The sequence below is a fragment of the Myotis brandtii genome, unplaced genomic scaffold (assembly GCF_000412655.1).
Source record: "Myotis brandtii unplaced genomic scaffold, ASM41265v1 scaffold212, whole genome shotgun sequence".
Classification (NCBI taxonomy): Eukaryota; Metazoa; Chordata; class Mammalia; order Chiroptera; family Vespertilionidae; genus Myotis; species Myotis brandtii.
In genome coordinates, this window is record NW_005357931.1 from 184,720 (window position 1) to 203,704 (window position 18,985).

Here is an 18,985-nt window from a genome sequence, read left to right on the forward strand (position 1 = left end):
CAGGACCCTTCGGGGGATGTTGGAGAGCCAGTTTCGGCCCAATCCTGCAGGCCAGGCCGAGGGACCCCAATAGTGCACAAATTCATGCACCGGGCCTCTAGTTATATATAACTATTGAACAAATTTACAACAAATGTATTTAAATTAGTTGTGTGGTATTGAGTGGTTTTGTTTTGTTGTGTTTTTTTTTGGTTTTTTGCTTTTTTTCTTCTGTGTCTGCAGTTCTACCTTCTTTTTCTTATTTTGTATATCTGTGCCCTCTCCCCATATGTTCTTGATTAGAGTAAGCTTGCTTACCTAGAACTGGAAGACATGAGTAATTTTCTAAGAAAATATAACCTACCAAACTGACTCCAAAAAATAGAGCTATCAACTGTCATAGAAGAAATAGAGAAATGTCTTAGAATAAACCCTAGAAAATGTTTAACTGCAAACAATTTGACACAGAATCTCTATCAAACTACTAAGGAATGTGTTATTAAAATGCTCTTTAAACTGTTACAGAACATAAGAAAGGCATACAGCTTCTAGATTATAATTATGAAGTAGCATAATATTGCACTTGCAATGTAAATCTGCAGACCAGTATTGCTTGGAAGTATTGATCTAAAAATCCTAAATAAGCAATGTTATCTCTCTCATTATCAAAGCCAGCATTATACTTAATGGGAAAATACTAGAAGTATTCTCTTAAAGTTAAGAGTAAAACAAGAATATCCATTGTTACCACTGTTTTACCAAAGTGATACATCTCAAAATGCTTGATAAGTTATATCACATAAGTTTTTTTTTAATACTGCTTAATCAGAATTAGGATGAAGAGTCATAAAACAATCAAATATTTGCAACTCATAGCATGGAAGGGCTAACTAAGATGCCTAATACATAAAGAGCCTTCTATAGGTCAGTAAGAAAAGTGATTAGAACCACAATAGAGAAAAGAACAAAGGAAAAGAACAGACCATTCACAAAAAGGAAATACAATATAAATAAGTATAAAGCTACTCAATGTCATTTATAAGAGAAACACAGATTAAAACTATACTTTTTAAGACCATGTTCTTATCTATTAACAATAACATGAACGTCCCCTCACCATTTGTTGTTACCGGGAATGTGAACCAGTACAAGCTCTATTGGTGACAATTTTGGCAAAATCTATCAAAATGATAGAACCACAGCCCTTTGACCTGGCAGTTCCTCTTTTTTTTTTTAATATATTTTATTGATTTTTTACAGAGAGGAAGGGAGAGAGATAGAGAGTTAGAAACATCGATGAGAGAGAAACATCGATCAGCTGCCTCCTGCACATCTCCTACTGGGGATGTGCCTGCAACCAAGGTACATGCCCTTGACCGGAATCGAACGTGGGACCTTTCAGTCCGCAGGCCGACGCTCTATCCACTGAGCCAAACCGGTTTCGGCCAGTTCCTCTTTTAAGAGTCTGTCCTTCAGGTGTAATTGAAAGTATGCAAAATGTGCAAATTAGTCATTGCAATCTTTTAATTTTTTAAAAGCAAAGTTAACTATATTACATTTGTATATAAAGAACAGGGGGCACAGAAGAGAATATATTTACTTATTTGATACATAGATTATTTTTGGAAAAATACACTGGATGCCTTTGGGAAGGGGAACTCTGTGACTAGAAGCTAGGACTGTTTTACGCCTTTTTTACCTTTTATATATTGAAGTCTCCAAAATTACACTAACATGAAGCAGCTGTATATCTTTTTTAATTTATATTTATTGATTTTTAGAGAGAGAAAGAAACATTGATTTGTTGTTCCACTTATTTATGAATTAATTGGTTGATTCCTGTATATACACTGACCAGGGATCGAACCCATAACCTTAGCCTATCAGGACAATACTTTAACCAGCTGAGCTACCCTACCAGAACCAAGCAGCTCTATATTTATAATGCTTGGGATGTAAATTATTTATTATTTGTGATGCTTAATTATAATCTATTTTATTATTTGGTCAGAAGTTCTGGAAATACTTTCATATCTGTTTTTAAATTAACTTCTTTTATTTCAGGATCCCCAGCAGAACTATCTCCTACTACTCTTTCCCCTGTTAATCATAGTTTGGGTAAGTTGCAAATATTTTCCCTCCACTGTTTTATACTGTATTATTTAAATGTCCTCTTTGGTCATTATTTTATATATGAGAACGGGAGCCCATAAATAACCAAGTAATTATTCAAGTTAGTGCTTTTTAAAAATGATACTGGTAATGTGCCTCAATATTACTAAACCGCTTTTCTACTGGCACACATAAGAAATTATAATCTGTTTATTCATGGAAACCATATTCTTTAGTCACAGTAAATTTTATGACATTACGACTAGATATTTGTGGGTATGTTATTTTATGATATGTATTATAATAGCAATTATTAATATAAGAGGTAAATATGTGTACATGTACCACAAATATGTGGTTTGGGGGCTGTGTGAGAGCTAGTGTGTGCACGTGTGTGCACGTGTGTGTACGTGTGTGTGTATAAGTATACGTGTGTGTGTATAGTTTATTTTTTTACTATTTTATCTTGCTATTTCACAATTTCTCTTCATTTGACACATTTGGAATTTATTCTATAAAAATGGTCATTTTTTAAATGATATTCCTTGTGATGGTTTATAATCAAAATTATAGAACTTAAATGCATGTGAGCCTAGTTTTCCCATGCAATATATAGATTCTTTTGAATCCATGTTCTGTTTCTACTTGCACATTCTTTGTATTTATTTACTTTTGTGTGTGTGTGTGTGTGTGTGTAAGGGGATGCTTTATATTTTTGTAATTAGGGTAACCCCTGAAGATCTGATATTAAAATAGACAAATGTCAAAAGTATGTCATTTTGTATCCTATTATTGTGACATTTTTCCTTCTTGTGGCCATAGACTATATTAATTCTTGCTCCAGCTTTATTCCACTTAATTCTACCAAAAATTAGCTTTATTAAGTTTGAAGACTGGATGACTTAATGAGATTGGGGAAATTGAAAAATTGAAAATCTGGTATGATCTACGGAAACTGGAGTTCATGACGTAGAAGTTAGATCTACTTCCTGAGCTTTTGCCAGGATAGGCTGGCATAGAGCATGTAAAGATGATAATACTCAGTTTGTTCTTGGCTTGAATCGTTCACACAACATTTCTTACTCTTATGGGTTTGGTTTCCTCTGTCCTAGACTTGCAGCCAGTTACATACTCAGAACCTGCATTTTGGTGTTCAATAGCCTATTATGAATTAAACCAGAGGGTTGGAGAGACCTTCCATGCATCACAACCCTCACTTACCGTAGACGGCTTCACAGATCCATCAAATTCAGAGAGATTCTGCTTAGGTTTACTTTCCAACGTCAACCGAAATGCTACAGTAGAAATGACAAGAAGACATATAGGTATGTTTGTTTTTTTTCCCTGTGTGAAAAACCAATGCCATATACTCATAATGTGAGCATTATGTGGTTTACCACATCAAACGATTGTGTGCAGAAAAGCCTGCCTTGTCTCTGTCAGTTTAAGTGCACAGCTTCACTGCTTTTAATAAATCCTGGTGATCCTTCCATCTACAAACTCTATGACTTCTCTTTATTTGGCGTCTTTGATACTGGGAGATCCTTCAATAAATAGGTGTTAAAATAACTTTACTTTGCTGAGTCTCTACCAATCATAAAATTGTCATGATCATATTTTTTTAACAAATGATGAATTTTTTTCAGTTCATTTACATCTCCTAGTTTCTCCCTTCAGTGAGTTCATGTGTTAAATATCACTTTTAATCTGAAGCAAGATATGTAAAACAAGAACTATTATTTCATGAAGTTCAAAAAATAATCCACAAAGTATCTCAAAATGTGGTAGTCCGAACAACCTTTCAGCAAGTTCGTGAGGTCAAAACTATTTTCATTAATGGTACTAGGATGCTATTTGCCTTTTCCACTGCCATCTCTCACACAGTGAAGTATTCAGAGGCTAGATGGCATATGAGCTTGCAAGAAATTAAATGTACATTAAAGAGAATCCAATGCTCTTCTGTTAAATTAGACATTAAAGAGATTTGCAAAAATACATTGCTACTCTGAGAACTAATTTTTTTTTTTTACTTTGGAAAGGTTTTTTATTTATTTATAAACCTGCTATTTATGTTAACATGTTGAGGGGTGTTTTTTTTTTTTATTTTAAGTGAATACATTTTTTAAATCCTAGTTTTAATGTCTAGTATGGTAAGTTTCCATAGATGTAAAACTCTTTGGGGGTCTTCAATATTTCCTTTTTACTTATGTAAAAAAAAAATGTTTAAACACCACTGATATAACTGAACATAGTTCTTATTACCTTAAAGTAACTTCTTTTAACAATTGTTTTCTTCTGTTTCCATTTAACGAACAGTCACCTCCTATGATAAATGATGCTGATCACTAAAGAGTGAGTGTGATACTGTAGAGCAGCGGTTCTCAACCTGTGGGTCGCGACCCCTTTGGTGGTCGAACAACCCTTTCACAGGGGTCGCCTAAGACCATCCTGTATATCAGATATTTACATTACGGTTCATAACAGTAGCAACATTACAGTTATGAAGTAGCAACGAAAATATGGTTGGGTCATAACATGAGGGACTGTATTTAAAGGGCCAGAAGGTTGAGAACCACTGCTGTAGAGTATTAGGGATTTAAGAGGTCTCTTATTTGGCTTCATGTGGAATTCCTCAAATCTTGCTTGATTTTTAAAATTTTGCTTATCTTGTTAGGGTACCAAGGTGTCTTGTAGGTGAGGAAGGCCTCTGCATATCCACCCTACTTTAAAATATTCTTTTTTTCCTGTGTTTTAATTGGGATTCTGCATAAAAATTTAACAAAAGGTTTTCTGTACCTTATTTCATTTCTGCAAAATTTTAGATTGATATAATTATTGGATTATCTTTTTTTTTTTTTACTTCTAGTTTAGTAGGTGTTTTTGATCAGAGAATCTAGCCTGAAAATATCTTTACTTTTTAGACTTCATGTTTTCCTGATGGTCAAGTAAATGATTATTTTTAAACACATATTCTGTAGTCATAAGAGAACAGGGCATCAGATTTTGTATCTCTATATTAAATCTGGCTTGTTGGTTCTTTTATTAGCTTTGTGGGGGAATTTTGTGTGTTTTTTAAATTGTGTAACATACTACCATACACTGACCAGCCTAAAATAACACAAATTTATTATCTCACAGTTTCTGTGGGTCAGAACTCCAGGCATGGCTTAGGAGTCTTCTCAGGGTCTCACTAGGGGAATCAAGGTGTCATCTGAACTGCCTTCTCATCTGGAGCTTGAGGTCCTTGTCCAACCACATGAGTTGCAGAGTTCACTTCCTTGAACTTACAGTACTGAGGTCCTCATTTCCTGCAGACTGTCAGCTAGAGGCTGCTGTCAGCATCTAGAGTCCACCTACATTCCTTGCCAGGTGGACCTGCATTCATAGTCCCCACTGGAAAGTCCCTTGCGTTGACCGTCTCTCACCTTTGAATCACTTTCACTAGGGACAGCCTAATCTCTTTCAAGGGTATCACCTGATTAAGTCAGGCCCACCAGAAATAAACTCTTGATGATTTTTTTAAAAAAATTTTTAATTGATTTTAGAGAGAGGAAGAGAGAAACATTGATGTGAGAGAGAAACATTGATTGGTTGCCTCCCATATGTACCCCGACCAGGGACTGAACCAGTGATTTGGTGTGTACAGGACGATGCTCCACCAACTGAGCCACACCAGCCAGGGCTTGATCATTTTTATTACCTTTTTTTCTTAACTTTAGTGGGCTATTTAAAGAAATACTATGTATTATAATGAAGGTCTATTTCTCCAAACATTAGTTAATTCCCTCCAAATTAACTCAATTTCTTTTACTTAATTTTGAAATATATAATTGGTATGAAGTTTTTTATACTACTATCCATGTACTTTTCTACATTGTTTAAATAGTTTTGATAAGTATGTATTATTTTTGCAAATCTATAAAATCATTGTTGAGAAATATTTGGAAAAGTATACTGTAGCATGTTTCAAATTAGACTTCAGAAAAGCATAGCTTATAGCAAATGTCATCTAAGTACCTTATATTATTTTAGTATTCCTCCAGAAGACTCTTCCCAAGTCATGCTGAAATAGTAAATGTTATAAAACTAATCCCGTATGTATTTTGTTTTAGGAAGAGGAGTGCGCTTATATTACATAGGTGGGGAAGTTTTTGCTGAGTGCCTAAGTGATAGTGCAATCTTTGTGCAGAGCCCCAATTGTAATCAGAGATACGGCTGGCACCCTGCAACAGTGTGTAAAATTCCACCAGGTATGGATACAACAATGTAAATGAACCTATCTTTTCTGGTTGCTGTTAATTTTAGGAATCAGGAGATGATTTGCATGCTTGTGTTCTAATATGTGTAGCCCTTTTAAAGCTATTTTCTTACAACAGTGCTCTTTTTATGCAATTTTTTTTTTTTTTTACTTTTTCCATCATAGGCTGTAATCTGAAGATCTTCAACAACCAGGAATTTGCTGCTCTTCTGGCTCAGTCTGTGAATCAAGGTTTTGAAGCCGTGTATCAGCTAACTAGAATGTGCACCATAAGAATGAGTTTTGTGAAAGGGTGGGGAGCAGAATACCGGTATGAAATACATATTCAGTTCTTAAATTTCCACATAATTCTTTTTTTACCCCCATTCTTGCACAGTCCGGAGTTCACATGTATCTGTTTTCATTGAGGTTATGGAGTCAGTAGATCTTTATGTGAAATAAAAGAAAGTCGGAGGCCTCTAGATTCAAAATATAGTGAATTTCAGTTGCTGGCATTATAGAAGATAAAATTGAAACATGTATAGACATTCACTGTAACATAATACAGATTGTTAAATACCATAAAAAGGGGTGTAAAGGAAGGATTATGTCAGTTCATAGAAGGAGGTATGTTTTCACTGGGGCTCAGTGAAGGCTTCTGGTAGAGATGGTCGAGATCATGTACATTCTAAGATGTATAGTATTTTAGTAATCATAGCTATGAGGGCGTGGCAGATGGTGCTTCTGGCAATAAAATAGCAGTTCAATTTGCCTGGAGAATATAGAAAATACAGAAGAAGAAGAAAAAGTCTGAACAAATAAGTTGAGACCACCTGAATATAAAGTTAAGAGTTGGAACTTGATTCAGTAATAGAAGGGGGTACTTGTTAGGTGTCAGGCACTGTGCTTGTTTTAAATGTAGTATCATGTCTTTCAACATTGCTAAGAATTTCTGTTCCTATCTTTTCTTTATGAGGTTGCAGTCTTTGTAAATAAAAAAATGGTTCAGACTAATACTATTTGGAAATAGACTTAGGAGAGATTTGATCATTTGCCCAAGGACACATTGTAACGGGTGGAGACAGGACTTGAGGGAAGCTCTCCTTGACTCTTACCCTCTTCTCTAAAGATAGTGGTACCAGTTACGTAATTGAGTTTTACAAAAGCACATTTGTCATCAAGAGGTAAGATAGATTACAATAGATTGGATTCCACATCAAAGAAAAGGAAGACTTCATCAGCATATTAAAGAATGGAATTGTAAGTAAAATACTTGATCCTTCTCCAGGTCATATTGCTTACTCTTTGAATGTCTACTTAAGATGTTCATATAGTATAGCAATAGAATTCCACAGTTTGGGCCCTTCTTCAGAATTTATTTCATTTCATTTGGACTTGATTTCTGATCTTAAGTAAGTTGTGTGAGGTGGTTAGATTTGAGGTCTTTTGGTTATATACTTCCATAAAAATATATTCTGTGCTGTATATTTATATCCTAGAATGAAGACTTCTCACTATTTTGTCCTAGGTATATTAGTAGAATAATTCATTTTGTGACTTTGCTGTAGTTTTCTTTGCTTTAACTATTTCCCTTTTGAGATGTGATACCTCTAAGGACTGCTGATTTCCTTTTTTTCCTTTGGACTTGAATTGATCTGAGTTGATATTAAAATTAGATTCAAATAGTGCTATCTGATATAATGTTTTCAGGTCAGACCTTTTTTTCCCCCTTCAAATATTAGAATATTGCAGAACATGGTAGAAAATGAGTTGAATTAAATATGAACTGAATAGATTAGAGAAATAGATTATAGGTCTCCCACTAAAAGCAGTTTTAATTGGGAGAGAGAGATACTGCCCTGCATTTACTGTGGACTCTGCCATTCTGTAACCCAGAGATCATTTAAAATCTGTAATTATGAGAAGCAATAATACACAGTATGGTTTTATGGGTGTAGAGTCAGGTATATCTACTTGGATAATTACGAAGCTTTCTTGAACATTTACAAATCAAAATACCCATGTATCTGTGAACTGTGGGTAGTTACCAGGAACCTTTTATCTTTAATGACTTTGAATATGAGGAGGTAGTTCTAACGGTTGGACTTCTAAAACGGTTTTTTCATTTCTTTAATGCCAACTCAATTCCCAGTATAAAGTCAGGAATACATTAAAAAGGAAATATAGATGTGTAAGGAATTTATATTTTGTTGAGAAATAAGTGAACCAGTACTGGAGTAACTAAACAGGTAGGGGGATGAATAATGCCTCAAGTGCAACTTTTTTGCCCAAATAGGTATAGTGACAGTCTTCTTAAACTTATTTCTACCCTTCAGTGACCTAGATGAAGAATTTTTCCTGAAGGTTAAACTAATGTAGTAATGAAATGATTGGACTGAAAACAAACTGGGGAAAAACATCAGACTTCAGCAAAAATCCAGACTTCAGCACATAGCAAAATCAAAATTAAAAGAGATTTTGGCAATATAGCTGCCAAAGGTCTGATCCAGGGGAGAGATGAAAGGCAGGAGAAACTGTGAAGAACAAAACAAAAAGAGTGAAGGGGAAGATGAGAAAGGGTCAGTCTTGCCTATATCTCATGGATAATGAGGCAATTTGTAAAGTGTGCTTGTGCAATTTTAAGCTGCATAGATACTAGTAGACATAGTTTCTAAATCAAAACAAGGCAGTGAGGGTTTGGCTCAGTGGATAGAATGTAGGTCTGTGGACTGAAGGGTCCCAGGTTCGATTCCAGTCAACGGCACATGCCTGGGTTTTGGGCTGGATCCCCAGTAGGGGGCATTCAGGAGACAGCCGATCAATGATGTTTCTATCATCTCTCTCTCTCCCTTCCTCTCTGAAATCAATAAAATAATAATAATAATTTAAAAAGAACAAGGCAATGAGTCTATACAGATCAGATTTGGACTATTGTGTTTTGTGTGTCATATTTTAGGAATGTCTTAGTGTATATCTCAGACTCTGAGACAAGGATTCAAGTGCAAAGAGTTTAGGAAATGGAGGAAACACTGGTAAGGAAGGAGGAAGTAGGAAGTGAGGTAGGGGAGGGAAGGCAGCCAGTATCATTATTAATCCATCTACTATAGCGGGTGGGTCACTAGTTTATTCCCTGAGGGAAACTTTGGAAAATGGTAAAGAACATTCAGAATTATCCCACACAGAGGGAAAGGAAACAACATTTTAATGCCAATTCCTTTGTCATTGCTTGAAGGCTGCTCCTGGGGGTATTAATTTCCTGGCACTTCTAGTCTGCTACACACGTGGACAGAGCTAAGAAGTTCTCAGGCAGATAAGTGCAGACACCTGCAGTTGGAAGATGTTTAGAGCAGCGGTCGCCAACCGTGGTCCGCAGACCAGTGGTGGTCCGTGAGGTCCGAAAGGTTGGCAACCGCTAGTCTAGAGAACACTGAAAAATCTGAAGGGCATAATGGGGCACTAGACCCTCTGCTACAAAAGACCACATCCCTTGAAATACAGTTTTAATATATTGAGCATGTGTTACTTGGAGGTGAAATGTTGATAATAGCCTTTTCTCATGTTTGTAGGGCTGTCACAAGCAAGCAGATTTACTGACTTGTATATTAAATAAAACAGCTCAAATCAGTACATGGAAATGACAGGATGTCATTGAACAATTTATGATTCCCAGACAGTAGCCCTTTTTGTTGAAGTAGTAAGGGTGTTTCTTTTAAAAGTCTGCATGATGTTGCTAAAAGGGATATTATTGGCTTTGTCTAGGAAAGTTGAACTACTATAACTCTTAACATTTTGTGATGAGTTTGGGTCAGAATTTTGTTTTGGTATACTTTAACCCTATGTTATTTAGACTTCATTTGGTATTTGGATATCTTCTATTCTGTAGTTGTTAAATAAGTAGAGTAACTATATATTCCTGTTAGCATGGGGCAGTCCTGGTTTACATCTCTTGCCCTGGCATGATTATTAATAGTGACTACATTCTCTCATAAAGGTGTCCCATTTTGGATGGTAAATAATAAGGTTACCCTACTAATTTTAATTTCAGGGGAAAAGAAGGTTTTTTATAAATCTTTTTAAAAGAAAAATGTCATTGGGAATACTTTGTTAGACTTTGAGGATTAAGCAGTTTTCAAAATAATTAGATATCCAAACTTGTTCAAAAGAATTTAGGTTTCAGTATATTCAACTTTTTACTTTATCTAAATTCTTATTGCATATAACTAAACATAGTCAAGTTCTCTTAACTTCATAATTATTTGCTTGTATTCTCTTAAACAGAAGGCAGACGGTAACAAGCACTCCTTGCTGGATTGAACTTCATCTGAATGGACCTCTGCAGTGGTTGGACAAAGTATTAACTCAGATGGGATCCCCTTCAGTGCGTTGCTCAAGCATGTCATAAAGTTCCATCACCAATCCAGTCCCATCAAAAGACTTACTGTATCAACTTTTCTGTCATAGTATTTGTGTGTGGTCCCCATGGACTGTTTGTATCCAAAAATTCAACCGAGAAAACAGCACTTGAGGTCTCATCAATTAAAGCACCTTGTGGAATCCGTTTCCTATATTCGAATATTAGATGGGAAAATTAGTGTCTAGAAATACCCTCCCATAAAGGAGGAAGAGAAGATTTTAAAGACTTACTAATGTCTTGTTGGGCATAAAATTGAGTGTCCCAAAGGCTTATTAATAACAGTAGTAGTTATGTGTACAGGTAATGTATCATGATCCAGTATCACAGTATTGTGCTGTTTATATACATTTTTAGTTTGCATAAATTAGGTGTGTGTGTGCTGCTTCTTGATTTAGGCAAGCTTTTATAAAGTTACAGTACCTAATCTGTTATTCCCACTTCTCCGTTATTTGTGTGTGTCTTTTTTAATATATAATATATATCAAGATTTTCAAATTATCATTTAGAAGCAGATTTCCCTTGTAGAAAAACTAATTTTTCTGCCTTTTACCAAAAATAAACTCTTGGGGGAAGAAAAGTGGATAACTTTTGACATCCTTGACCTTAATGTGTTCAGTGAGTCTTAAACATTTGTTCTTGTTGGTTGGTTTGTTTACTGCTAAATTTCTATAACAAAGCCTTGCAGAAAATCTTTTCAAACCTCTTCTCCATTCCTACTTTTGTTCTGATACAAAAACAGAATAGCATGTTATCCGTCGCCAGTAATGGTTGCACTGATAGTGCCAGCACCAGTCGCTTCTGGGGTACAGTAAGAATGCATATGGAGTAAGTTGCTTTGTCTTACACATTTCAACAGATAATACTTGACTTGTGTGACCTAGTAGTCTATTAATTTATCCTTACACCTCATAAAAAATACATAGGTGGCAGTATAATTATTTTCAGGGATATGCTACAATTATTCCATTTGTCCTTTTTTTAAAGCCAATCTATAGATGTAGACACTTTTTTTAAAGGTATTTTAAATGTTTCAACAGCAGACCTAGTGCTCTTTGATTTGAGTTTCACTTGATTTAGTTACCAGATTATTTTATGAATGGACCTTTTGTGAATGTAATTGTACCTGCAGAATACCTAGAAAAGTGATGCTGAGGTGTGGTCAGCAGATAAGGGCCATCTGTTTTTAAAATATGTTGTATTCAATTTTTAAAATCTTTTATTTTACATAATTATTAATGGAATTTTAAAAATTTGGGGAGAAGCAGTTTAGCAACTTTTTAAGCTTATAATCACCTACAGCCTGAGCTGTTCTTAACTAAAACTGAATATATGTTTGTTACTAGAATCAACCACATTTTATGCTCTGCAGTGAGAGGAACAGAAGCTCTGTGGGTAGTTCGTTCTGCAGCAAGTAACTCCCAGGTCTAATGTGAAGTTATTGCTGTTTAAACATTACTTGTTTGCATCTCAATAGAAATGAAAAATAACCACTCCTAGTCCCCTTCTAGTAAATTTTTATATTTTTAGGATAAATATCTTAGGTACTTGTTTTTCGAAACCGTAGTCACCTGTTTCTACAGGTGTCATTTTCAGTACTTTCAGCATTTGGTTGTTTTCTGTTAAGTATTCCTCATTTTCCAATATTTGTGTGTACATGCATGTATTCTTGTAAACGTGTAGTAAATTTTTACTCATTCAAATATTTATTGCTCACCTGTTACATGTGCCAGGAACTTTCTTAGCTTTTGGGTAAAGGTGAACACTATAACCCTTTATCAGCTTTTTTGTCTGTGAAGGAAATAAATAGGGTGATAGAGTACAACAGAGGGAAGTGTTGCTTGCAGTAACACTTGGCGTGAGAAAGGAGCAAATGGGCATTCCTGACAAAGAGAATGGCATGATATGCAAAGGCTCATTTTAGAGGAAACTCATTAGTTATGAATGCTTTATATGAACACCTCTACACAGATCCGAACTTGAGGATCAGAATGGTTCTACAATTTATAATAGTTGAAGGTGGCCTTACTTTGTGATAGACTTTGTCATTCTCAGTAATATTTCTTCTTTGTCAAGCCCTTGCTGTAAAGTTCGACATTTGTCAGTACCATTTAACAACCCCTTCTTTAAATCGGCCTTGGGCAAGTTTTCACCATTGTAGTGTCTGGCTGCTTGCTTCCAGACTTCTTGCTGCTCACTAATTACTACTTCTACAGGGCATCTTGTGATTTGTGTAAATTCCCAGTTATTACCACCGCAGATCTGCTGGAGATAACAGGGGAGTGTCTGCCCTTTGCAGGTGTTTATTGAGAACTTGGGAGCAGTTCTGGGGGCAGAGAACAACTTTGAGACTGGTGGAGGGTCTTGGCAGTCACTCTTGCATTGGTATGTTAAGTGAAGCAGTGCCAATCACAGCATGTCAATATGGAGCTCAGCTCCAGTTGCAATGGAGTTCTGTGCCACCAGAAGCTGGGACTCAACTCTTAGGAGGCACCTGTTGTACTGAGCAGTTCTACCTGTTGAGCAGTTGGCTTCATGGTGGTGACTACATTTTTGTGAATATATTTAATGGTCAGGGTCATGTTTGTTTTTTACTTATAAATTGTTTATTTCTGGAATTTTCCAGACCATGGTTGACCAGGAGTAACTGAAACCACAGAAAGCAAATCAGCAGATAAGGGGGGACAACTATAGTTAACAGAAAGGCAGAATTATCCCATGTACATTAGTGATACAGATGTTTACCTCCCTAAAGTTTTTTTGAAGATATTGAACCCCAAAAGCATTTGTTTATCTGCTTCTCTTTTTCATATTTAGATAGCCCCCAAATATACAGCAGTTTCCTGGGCTGTTCACAATTCACATTTCTTAGAATAGTCTAACCAAAGAGCATCTGCAGTGCCCAAGTAGTAATCCCAACCATCAGCTTTTTCCCATATTTGCTTTTTAGTGGATTGCTGTTTTTGCATTCTGTATTGTCTACAGTGGCCTCTTAACATGGACCCTTTCTTTCCCCCCCTTTATAGGGACTGTTTTCATTCTTCATGGTGAAATCTCTTCTTTGTTGGATTTTGTCTTTCTTTAAATTAGCAACATTATTTAGAACTTCTTCACAGTGTTGGTAATTTCTTCAACTCAACAAAGTGAGAATGGAAGGACCATGCTATCTGTCACATTTAGATGAATGGTCATTTTCACAGTGGATTCGAGTCCATAGAGACACCTTAGGGCTGGCCTTGGAAATTGGAGGCTGGTGATGTTCCCACTGATCTGGTCTAACCAGTGGCAGTTTCATTTCAGTTCTATATTGGAGTTCTACAAAGATTTGTTAAAAAGTTATATTGCTTAAAAAAAAAGTTTGAAAAGTTTATGCTGTTTAAAATTAGAGAAAACTGGATATCAGCCCACTTTTTGGAATAATTCTGTATTCTTTTCTCATCCCACTTTAAAGAACTTTCCTGATTAGGTTTGAACTAATTATGCTAGTTATACATTATGGTATATATTTATTCAGTAAACATTTAATGATGCCTATTCTTTACCTCGTAGACACTGATAGGCATTGAGTAATAAAAAGATAACTGGGATTTGGTCCTCACCGTCAAGCTGTGCTTAGCTTAGTCTTGTGGGAGTTACTTTCTCTCTTGGGACCTGTCACTTTGCAAGAAGAAAATCTGCCTAGTTTTTCTTGAAAGCTAAATAATCTTATTCTGTATTTTACACTTATTTTGTATTCTAACTTTATATTTGCAAGTTGTGAATGCCTGGGTTTTTCTTTTTTTTTTAATCTTAAACCATATCCAATTTTGCTTGATTTATTAGTCTTTTAAACATTGTCAGATTTTCTCCTTTGTTGTTAATATTATTGTAATTTCACTTTTATTTGTACTTTTATTGTCAGTTTCATCAAGACTAAAACTTTGAAGATGAAATACAATCAGTCTAGTATCTTGCTAATTGAAATCAAACAAAAGAGTATATACCCAGTTGGTTTCTCTACCTCTTCCAAAAACTGTCCAAATATGCTTTTAGGATATTTCTGTCTTTTTTAAAAATAATTACTTTGGACATTCATTCAATAATACGGACCCTCCTGGTTGATGGTGGGATATAAAGTAAACAAGACAATCTTTAAAACTTGTCTCATGTGCAGTTGCTTTCATAACCAAACATTCCAGTTTCACAGTTTGCCCCACTCCATTACCACCCCCACACCACACCCCTATCTCTTTAGATAACTGAGTAGTCTGTGGACATAGAAACACACGATCTTTTTTTTAAATTTTACTCTGATCTAAGGCATTGATGTCTAGACATAACAAATTATTGCCCATTTTCATTCTGCTATGAGCTTTTACTTTGCTAAATCCTTTATATTTATCAGCTGACTTTTATTCTTTCTCCCCTTCTCTTGACATATGTCCCTAATGGTTTTGCTGATTGCCCTCTTCCTTGCCAGTTGTGTTATATCAGCGTACATCAGAATGTTTCTCTCCTTTGACTTACAAAAGACCAAAAAGGATGGTACTATTCATACCCAGGGTTCTAATTCCTTTATTAAGGTTGATGATGTTCAAATTGGTCCATCACTTGATGGGAGAAATTATCTTCAGTTTAATGTCTTTGTGACTAGCAAATAGCATGTCATCAGGTTCTATTTTAACTTATGTTTAGGATTATGAACTTTCCCGGCAGTTGCAGGCAATGATTTTCCTACAATATTAGCCCTGTTTCCCACCTTGGAGCATAATGGATTGTTGGATTTAGCACAATCAAGAGTAGTGACTATAGTGTGTGGTCTCTAAAGGCAGGCAGAATACTATTATTGAGTTCCTCTCACATCTTTTCAAGCTTTCCATGAATATTTTGACTGTTCAGACTACTTTGTTTTATGTATGGGGATTGTGGGACAAATGGTCTCTGGGTGTGGAATTCCTGTGTTTGTAGCCTCAGCCAGGAAATGGGAACTATACTAGATTTAGATGGCCTTTATGACAACTTGTCTAACGTGTTCACATAATTTCTTGAGTACTAATTGTTTTATCCTGGATATTACAGCTAACTTTATAGATAGAATAACTGCCTTAAATCTTTTTAGTAGGAAATAAACTATATAATGTGTGTGTATGGATTTATATATACATACATGTACACTCAGAAAAACCTTAACAGTAAGGATCACTTATTTGCATATATTTTTAAAATATTGAATGCTTCTCTTGCTTCACTAGAAAGTTCTTAATTTGCTTGCAGACATTTTCCTTTCATGGACAGACCATCGGAGTAATTATTTTTATTCTGCCAGAGTCCTAATTTGGCGGTTCAGTTAGTATACCATTTTTAGGTACAATGACAATTAAGAATCATAACGAATTCATTAACATCAAATAAAGCTCTGCTATATATCCCTTAATTAAATTATTATACACTCAGTGGTCTCTGGAAGGTACTAACTTAGGGTTAACTTTTTAAAAAATGTTAGATGGAGGTTCCCCACCCCCTGCCCTTAATTCTTTTCCCTTTGGTATAAGATAGCTGCTTAAGATACCAGGGAAGTACCACTACCAAATTAAGTTCTCCTGTATTTAAGGAGAGCCCGAAGATGGTGCAGACCTGATTTTCTTACCTGTGCCCAACAGAAATGGACTTTCCAAAGTACTTTAGGCCATCTCTGATTCACAGAGGATCTGACTATAGTATATTAGCCTCAGTTAATTTCAATATCAATTGCTTTGCTGTCATGAGATCATTATAGACTCAAAATTTCACCAGTAGTTGAGGTGGAAGGACCCCTTGTAAGAATAATGCCACTGATAATGGGAGTGAGAAGGATTCATTAACTATACACAAAGGACTTTTAGATTTTTCTTGCAAAAATATTTCTGAAAAATGATGTTCTATCCTCCAAGGGGAAAAAAGAAGAAAAAGTTCTTAATTTCTCCAAATTTTCCAGTTTGCTTTTCTGAATTGGGGATAGGGATTTGCTTTCTATTTCTAATAAAAAGATGATAATTTATGGAATAATGAAATCCATAATATATTGATTTGTAAGAACAAAAGTAAAGTTTTAGAACTATATAAATAACATTTTCTATTTCACACTCTACTGTTCTTTCTCCCTCTGGCTTTAAAGCTTTGGGCTATTTACAATGTTAGTCACTAGAGAACTTGGCATATTTCTGGTTCTATATTAAGTTCTACCCTTTACATTGCTGCAGTATAGAGCTAGTTCTAAAAATTTGTCTGTAGGAAAAGAAGTCCTACTAAAGTCTGTTTTCTTCCAAAGAGATTTTCCCTTTTCTGAATAAGTCCCTAAGAAAATATCTGTCACTTCCATTAAAGTCCTGTTTCTTGGCAAAATGCAGAACCCAAATTGGTCATTTCTTAGATTATCTTTATCTCAGGCTTCATTTTTGTTTTGACCCTGACCTTTAAAGCATAAATATTTGTTTCTTTTTATTAGTGATAGTGAAGCTGTGACACTAACCATTTTTATACAAGAGGGCAAAACAAGAAAAACTACAGAGATTAAGATGAAAGCAGTTCTGTACTTGTTGAGCTAGAGCACAGCATTGTAGGCAAAATAAAACTTTTATATCTCAGAATATTCTTTTTGCCAGTTCCCCCCAAGGCCAGATCCTCTGGTGGAGGGAGCACTGTTAAAAGTTACATAATTCAGAGCCTTTGGGTCTGAGGGAAATAATCTCCAGTTGGTGGTAGTCTTTTCAATATATGAAGCAAGAATGTGGGAAATGGTTGGCAGCAAGTGCTTTCACCTAAAAGACGTGAAAAGACGTATAAAACTGGATTATTTACTTAGCTCTGAAAATTTTTAAAAAATAGAGTAAAATACTGTATAACTGGACAAAAACAATTGTTAGAGGATTTGTCTGAAGACAGTTTGCAAGGATGAACTTTTATGCACTGTTCACAAATGTGTTTAAGTACTACCAACTATTCTTAAAATTGACAACTTTAAGGCATTTATGGACTTCCTAGGAATTAGCCATTAGCAAGTGTTCTAAAAATATTTATGAGCTGATGCCCACATAGGTAGATTTATGCTCTTGAAACTTTTTATCTTTTCTGTAGAGATACCAAGGGAGGAGTGAGTGGTATTTTTAGGGTGAGCAATTGCCCTGGTGTGCCTGGGACTGGAGTTCCCTGGATGTGGCACTTTCAATGCTAAACCCAGGGAAGTCCCAGGCACCCCAGGAGCTGATCACCCTAAGTATTCTTGTGATTTCCCCTTAGTCCCATAAATGCTGTAATAGTTGTGATAAAATTCAGCTGCCCTGTGGCTGTCAACGTTTCCAATACTTGGATATGTGTCCTTCAATCACTTATTACTGTGGATGGAACATGAGATTTCTAACAATAGCTAATAATAGTGGTTTAATAAAGATAGAGAAGAGGCAACTAGATAGCTAAGTTCTGCAGATCCTGTGTGTATATTTAAGTACAAGTCACATTTTGATGGGGTTAATGTAATCGGAAATTTAAATTTTTCACAATGAAAATTAAATGAAAACTGGTGTGGATTTCTTCTCTCTTGAGGGAAAATATGGCCTTTGATACTCTATCCTCTACATTCCCCAGACTTCCGGCTAAAGAAGCCAGAATGTGGTGTTATATATACCAGTATTTTCCATAAATGTTGTATTGAGATTACTAAGTGCATCAGCCACTGGCAGGTGAATGAGCTGGTGGCCTGATCCAGACTGAGCAGTGCTCTCAGTTTCATAGCCTCCTACCCCTCAGGTGCTTACCAGCTAGAACACTGACGACAGGAGGTGAGATTTTTTTCTAATACGGCATTAATTTTGTAATGCATTATGATGGATGCAGAGTCTGTTCTTGTTTCCCTATGGTAGTCCTCAGATACTGCATTCTCTGTGCACTGTGATGTAGATGGTAGATGTATTCTTTGTAAGCTTTAATCCTGTGATTGTCAAAAGTACGATGTTCCATTTTTAAAAATTAAACAATAAGCTGAGGCTTTATTACAGCTGGTTTTCAATTTAAAGTTGTGAAATACTGATTTTCTTTCTCCCCACCCACACCAAATATTTCAGTCTATTTAAAGTACAAAAAAAAAATAGTTCTACTTAAGAAAACATTGCTTAAGTATTCTGTGATTTCTGGTCAACGCTGATTTTCTTCCCCACCCACACCAAATATTTCAGTCTATTTAAAGTACAAAAAAAAAATAGTTCTACTTAAGAAAACATTGCTTAAGTAGTATT

The 18,985-nt window shown here is 35.4% G+C and overlaps 1 protein-coding gene across 3 annotated transcripts in view; it reads left to right on the top strand.

Moving 5' to 3' along the window:
* Nucleotides 1-18,742, top strand: part of SMAD2 (SMAD family member 2) — a 42,091-nt gene extending 23,349 nt beyond the window's left edge. For 2 of the 3 annotated variants that reach the window (XM_005865728.2, XM_014539260.1), the window contains 5 exons: nt 2,044-2,097; nt 3,204-3,416; nt 6,204-6,341; nt 6,515-6,659; nt 10,607-18,742. In XM_005865728.2, the coding sequence (XP_005865790.1) occupies nt 2,044-2,097; nt 3,204-3,416; nt 6,204-6,341; nt 6,515-6,659; nt 10,607-10,730 (674 nt within the window). In that variant the 3' untranslated portion in view covers nt 10,731-18,742. The remainder of the gene's footprint in view (nt 1-2,043; nt 2,098-3,203; nt 3,417-6,203; nt 6,342-6,514; nt 6,660-10,606) is intronic. The other variant, XM_014539259.1, reaches the window with a different exon arrangement.
* Nucleotides 18,743-18,985: the final 243 nt, after the last annotated feature.